This window comes from Humulus lupulus, chromosome 2 (assembly GCF_963169125.1).
Source record: "Humulus lupulus chromosome 2, drHumLupu1.1, whole genome shotgun sequence".
NCBI classification, from domain to species: domain Eukaryota; kingdom Viridiplantae; phylum Streptophyta; class Magnoliopsida; order Rosales; family Cannabaceae; genus Humulus; species Humulus lupulus.
The window spans coordinates 259,893,461-259,900,255 of record NC_084794.1 but is presented as its reverse complement, the minus strand read 5'-3'; the positions used below and the strand labels follow the sequence as shown (position 1 = coordinate 259,900,255).

General features: G+C 34.5%; 1 protein-coding gene across 2 annotated transcripts; it reads left to right on the top strand.

The window, feature by feature from the left end:
- LOC133819293 (uncharacterized) lies at window positions 1-6,210 on the top strand. Of its 2 annotated transcripts, XM_062252492.1 has the most exons (15): window positions 1-63; window positions 244-344; window positions 908-989; window positions 1,321-1,424; window positions 1,957-2,083; window positions 2,683-2,777; window positions 3,230-3,353; window positions 3,442-3,522; window positions 3,854-3,952; window positions 4,266-4,424; window positions 4,517-4,583; window positions 4,689-4,759; window positions 4,886-4,930; window positions 5,212-5,388; window positions 5,483-6,210. In XM_062252492.1, exons 2-15 carry the CDS (start codon window positions 307-309, stop codon window positions 5,951-5,953), a joined length of 1,740 nt encoding a protein of 579 aa, XP_062108476.1. In that variant the 5' UTR covers window positions 1-63; window positions 244-306; the 3' UTR covers window positions 5,954-6,210. The 2 variants fall into 2 exon arrangements, with proteins under 2 accessions (XP_062108476.1, XP_062108475.1); XM_062252491.1 differs by having other exon boundaries at window positions 50-344.
- The last annotated feature ends 585 nt before the right edge of the window (window positions 6,211-6,795 follow it).

The window sequence follows — 6,795 nt, the reverse complement described above, 5'->3', positions numbered from 1 at the left end:
AAAAGAAGGCATAAATTGAAAGTTCCACCATTAATAATCAACCAATAAGCTTAAGCTTCTTAGGTTCGTCTTCTTCTTCTTGTTGTTTCTTTGTTTTTTTTTTAAAATAATTTTTTATATTATTGGTCTGATAAATTATTCTTTGCCCATCAAATTTTTTCTTGGCTATTTTGATTATATATATAAATGTTTATATTTCTTTAATAGTGTGTAATATTTTATGCGCTTTTAAAAACTGAAAAGCCATCTTAGAGAGAGAGAGAGAGAGGTAGCAAAGTAGGAAATCACCTTCCTCATATTGAATCTATGGAGCAGCTCGTCAACTTTATCATTCGACCTCCCAGGTATATTAATCTTTGCGTTTATTTTTAATGGAGAATTTGAGGCTTTTGAGTATATATATCACGAAAATTCTATACGGGTTTTCTTCGTTCTTTCTTGATTATTGGGTCTTGGTGAAATTTTAGGATTTGGAAGTTTTTTTAATTTTGTAGCCTTTGCTATGATGGTATTGGGTGATTGGAATTCATAATTTGAAGGAGCCCAATTTATTTATGGGGGAGCAAGTAGAATTATGCTAGAATTCATTTTAGTATTTTTCTGGTTGGAAATAACAGATTTTTGGTTTATTTTCTAAAACTGGCGTAGAATTATTCACGTGGGATTTGCACTATATAACTCCACTTTTCTTCCCCTTTGTAAAGAAGTTGAGATCTAGTTTGCTTTGATTTGAACGTGTTTTTGTTTAAAATATTGTTGTGTAACGTATTCAACATGAAGGGTTAATATGCTCAAATTTGATATAATATATCACCTTGTTGATTTATTTTCTACTTGGAATTAAAACCTTTAGTTTTTTCTTTATTGAGCTGAAAATATTGTTGGGTCTATCCATTTTGGGTTGCAGGGCTGAGTATGATCCAAAACATGATCTATTGGAACAAGAGTTTATGCTGAGGGGAAAATGGTATCAAAGGAAAGATTTGGAGGTGAGTTTCAGTATTATATGTAGTATTTCTTATTCAAGATTTGTATTATCATGGATTTTTGCTTCCCATATTGTATGTAAGTCAGATGCTATAGAAAATCAGCGCTTGTTTTTGGAAACTTGGCTGTTGAAAGAATATGGTAACCCATATTAGAATATGGGATTTCTTTCATATACATTATTAAGAGAATTCATTAGTGAGTGCTGTACTTGTGTTATGTGCTTTGGTACTGAAAGGGATTTTATCTTACCTGGGCATATAAACTATAATACAGGATTTTTTTTTAGTGATTTCTTCCTTTTCATTAGAAAGTATTTTGAATATTCTGCAGGTTAAGAATAGTCGAGGAGATTTGCTTCGGTGTAGTCATTATGTTCCCATTGTTAGTCCTGAAGGAAAGCCTCTGCCCTGTGTAATATACTGCCATGGAAACAGGTAATTTCTTGATTCAAGGTTTCGATCATTCATGACTGATATAATAATGCACAAACCTCAAAGCATTTTGTCTCTGATATTGACCCTGTCATAGCTGAGAATAAAAATTGTTTTGCTTTCCTATACTTGGCGCTAGACTTACTCGTAAGTAATGGAAAATTAATGATGCACTCTATTGTGTCTCATAGTGATTACTGCCCATGCTGTTGTTTGCAATGTGACTACAGCTTAATCCCTTTTCAAGTTTATTGTACTGCCAGAATTTTACATATGCTTCTGTAGTATGTAATTATTGTGCTTACCCAATTGACTTCGATTTGCAACCTTTAGTATCACAACATTTCACAAATCTACAAAGATGTCATGATTCACGAGACCAGTGAAAAATGAATTTCTTTTAAATAAAAAATATATTTTGTAAATGTTCACTTAATCAACATTTAATGTTTATGCTTAACTTATTGATCATCAGCCCTGCTAATATGATAGAATTATCTTTAGTTTTTTACTAACTGCAACACTATGTTTGCAGTGGGTGCAGGGCTGATGCCAGTGAAGCAGCTATTATTTTGCTACCTTCAAACATTACAGTTTTCACCCTTGATTTCTCGGGGTCTGGTATCTCTGGAGGAGATCACGTTACTCTTGGGTGGAATGAAGTATGCTCATAGAATAGAAATTATCTAAATTCAAACCCATGTTACATGCATCAAGTGACATAACTGATCATTTAGGCCATTTTTATGGAATGGTAGTCATCTCTGATGCTGCCTTTAACTTAAATGATGATGATAGTTCAAAATGTGAAAGTATATCTTTTGTGACATCTGAAGTTTTACCTAAAAGCATGCTGATCATATCAGATGCTTCCAAAGAGCGTGAATGAAATGACATTAGAAGTTTAAGCGTAATTAAAAGTCTTTATAATGCAATTTTGTGCGTACTGTTTCGTGTTTGTGTGTTTAAACTATAAGCCACATAAAATCATGTGTCTAACATGAATTGAAGCAAGAGATACAGTGTAATCAACTCAAATTTACATAAGACGTTTCATGACCCTTTTTCTCAAACTTAGTAGATGCATTTCCAAATTATTTCTCAAAGCTCTTCATTTGTGAAGGAACTGAAAATTCCTTATCGATCCTTTACTAGTGGATTGGCATTTTGCATGTTGGTATTTTCCACAATGTATTCTATATCATAACATGCATATGTATGACAATCTTGTTCTTTCTTTCTCCTCGTGTCTTCCTTGCAGAAGGATGATCTAAGAGCTGTGGTTGATTATTTGCGAGCAGATGGAAATGTCTCTATGATAGGCTTGTGGGGCCGCTCAATGGGTGCAGTCACTAGGTTTCAGTTTCATTCATTCACTTAGTGTTTTCCTGTAAGCTTGCATTTATAAAATGCAAACAAATAAAAATGTAAAATGTTCATGCAAAATTAAATATCATCTTTCCATAATTTCATTGAAGATTAACAAAGGTTTTTAATTGAATGACGATTAATTTGTCTATTTTTTGTGTGCCAATAGCTAGCTAGTACACCAAGTGCATTATTCACCTCACTTGTAGGCTTGGTTTACCTCTCTTTCCTTTTTCCGTAGACATTTCTCATATATGGAATATGCAGCATTTTAGGAGCTATGCATAACAAAGCAATAGAGTAGTCATACTAAGTAAACAATAGTTGGAAAATACAGTTGGATTAATTCATATCATTAACCTTTTCTTTTTCCTCATTAACTTAGGCGTCCTGCTATAGTGTAGGCCATTTCTACTAACAGCTTATGCTATTCTGCACAGCCTTATGTATGGAGCTGAGGATCCTTCAATAGCTGGAATGGTTCTTGATAGTCCCTTTTCTGATTTGGTTGACTTGATGATGGAACTGGTGGATACGTACAAAGTCCGTTTACCGAAGTTCACTGTAAGTATATTTCTATGTAAACTTTCAATTGTGTATCTTCCGTGAAAGGTTTCCTCAATATTAACTTTCTCTATTTGGCTTTTTGTAGGTCAAGTTTGCAATACAATATATGCGAAGAGCTATCCAGAAAAAGGCAAAATTTGACATAACTGGTCTGAACACCATTAAGGTATTAACCTCTAAATGATTTTATTTATCTATTGGGTTTGAACTTCTTCTTGATAACTTTGAGATGTGTCTAAGGGAAAAAGAAAAGCACCCAGATGTATGATTTTGTGCTCATTGTTGATGGCAAAATATGAATTCACTCAGCTTTCTCTGAACATGCATGAAATAATTCAAAACATGGAATTAAAAAATAGTGAAATGTTGCTCGTACATTATTGATGGCATTATATGAACAATATGGATGGAGTTATTATAATTTTCTTTTATCATATTGTTATTTTTTCTTTTCTTGTTCTTGTGAAAATGATTTGATTTGTTTTCACACTATGTAGGTAGCGAAAACATGCTTTGTTCCAGTTCTGTTTGGGCATGCTACTGATGATGATTTTATTCGGCCCCACCATTCAGATCGTATATTTGAGGCTTATGTTGTAAGTATTTTTCTTGTTAGTAGAAAAATTATGAAATAATATGCCTTTCATATTTTTAGCCTAATTCTTCTAAACCAAACAAAACTGAAATTTCAAAATTTTCTGGCAATGACCTTGGGTATCAAGTCAAAGAAACTAGCAAATTGCATTTTGGTTGTCTCTGAGCATTCATATTTTGATGGTCAGCAATGAAATTAGTATTCTGTTTGTTGATGCCTGCTGTTGGTTATGACTTTTAGGCGTGTTTGGTTTGGCATTGGATGGATGTATTTAATGTCTTGTTGGGCTTGTGATTCTATGAATATTTTTGCAGGGAGACAAAAATATTATCAAATTCGAGGGAGATCACAACTCTCCAAGACCTCAGTTTTACTTTGACTCTATAAATATATTTTTCCATAATGTCTTGCAACCTCCTGAGGATGAGGTGGGGGAAGCTTTTTTTGACTCTATGCAGGATTACTTTGGTAAGGTAAATAAAACAACGTTTAATATCTGTTTTGACTTTCATATTATAATATAATATTTTTCTAGATAGAGGATAGTTGATTGTTGCAATTTCAGGTTGGTTGGAGAATGACGCCTCCAGTAGACCATGGCCGTGACCTTGAATTTTCAAGTCCATCATCAGGCATGACATAGAAACTTGGTGTCTCTTCTACTGCTTGACTGCAAATATTATAATATCTTCGATAGGAACTACTTTCTTAATCTTCAACTTGTTTATTGCTTGCAGAACCGATAACTGGCAGCACTCAAGACGCCATCGAGAAACTTCGTTCAAGAAGACCTATGAGTCGGACAGAGGTTAGTTATTGCAATTGGTTTGGGTTAGCTCAGATGTCAAAATGTTACAGATGTGAAAGGTTTGGAAGGCATACCACTTCGCCTAATGAAGGCATACTCATTATTTTCTTTTTGGCTCCTGCTTAGGTTCCTTCGGATATCCCATCTACAGAAAATCAATCCAAAAATAAGGTATAGTTCTTGTCTTGGCAACAGCTGTTCATGAATTGTAGAGGTCTAGGTTGGTGTTATGCATAGTTACATTAGTACTTCTGTGTTTGAATGCTTAGGAGCCTAGAACATATTTTTATAACATGATCTATCTATCTATAAATATAAACATATATATATTTGTGCGCATAGTAGCTTAGATCATATTTTTATAATATGTTAATAAATGATAATGTAATGTGAGAAACTTAAAAGAGTACTGCAATGAAAACTGAACCAAGTCTTCTAACTTGATTCTACAGGATCAAAAATGTGATGACGATCTCTGCTCGTCATCTTCCAAAATGATAAGTTTTGAATTCACCAATGGCGATCCCTGTGGACCCCATGTTCCTACAACAATGGATGATGATCAATACGTAGAATATGAACTCGACGACTTGGCAGGTTTTCCAACCGATGTGGAAGAGGAAGAAAAGGTGATTACACTGTTGAGTTATAATATCTTTTCACATTAGTCCTCTGATGTGCTTGTTGTGTTTGAAATAACGTGAGTTTTTTCAACATCTTTAGATGATCATGGAAGCAATGCTGTTGTCATTGAAAGATTTGGATATGAGACATCCACAACCACACGGGGACGAATCACCATCAATTGTTGGATCACATTCTTCAAAAATTTCACAGAAAGATGACAAACCGGGTGCTGCTTCTTCTGTAGAGCAGAAGGACTCGTTGAAGACGGAATCTATTTCCACTTTGGTACAGCAACGTGAGTCGTTGAAAGCAGAATCTACATCAAATTCAGTAACCAAGACTCACATTTCTGATCCCAGGCATAAAACTCCTGCCAAAGAATCTGGAAGCTCAGGGCAGCCTACTCAAAATGTTACCTCGTCAAGCACCCAAAGCGCTCCAGAAACTGATTTGTCAGCAAATACAAAAGCCACATTAACGGTGGAACGAAACCCTGCGGGCAATGTCATGGATGGTTTGATTCGTCGTTGGGATTTCAGCTTCTTTCGAAACAATCAAAGTAGATAGAGAATTTCATTTTCATTTTTCTTAAATATCTTTTGTTACTTCTAGCAAACAATATATCGCATTTATTTTGTAATTAAGAAAAGTTTCTGGAGTTATAGTTTGCAGGGTGCTTGCCCAAATAGAAAGAGGGGAAAAAAAGTGGTAAAAGAAAGGGGGGTTTTGTGAATGTGTGTAAACAAATTTAGCATATCTGGTTTCGATTAATTCACTTTCATTTCTTATTATTTTATTCAATCTAATTGCGTGGTTTGCCACTATCTCTATGGTCTTTTAGAATTAAGAGTATGAATAGAGACAAAATTGGCTTCTGGAACAAAATATTAGAACTTGAAAACCTTGAAAACCCAATTCACAATCTCATCATTGCCTTGGAAGGATTTATTGATTTGGGTTTGAATGATTTTGTCATAAACAACATATTTTGTTTTTCTAATCCAATGGAATGAGACTTGAATTTGTTCAAAACCCAAGTACTCCAAGGAAAATGGAGAGATATGTTAAAAAGGAGAGATATATGTTATTGGATTGAATTCTGATTTATGATATCATTGGATCGAATTCCGATTTCTGATACTACATTGGACCAAATAATCTTTGGTTTTGTGAAACGATGTTTCACCTATCTCTCTCTGTGAAAGAGCCCCTTTGAATCTTCAAAAGCCTTGGCTGCCTCGGGCTTGTGGTGGTGAGTGTGACGTGCTGCAACATGACACACTTTCAGGGGGCCATTTTGTATGTATGAGCATGCCTTGGTGCTTGATCATCAGTTAAGTCTTGCCCCCAAGTAACCTCAGGGGTAGGGGATGACAATTTTGTAATTATGTATATGTCTCCCAGGAGAT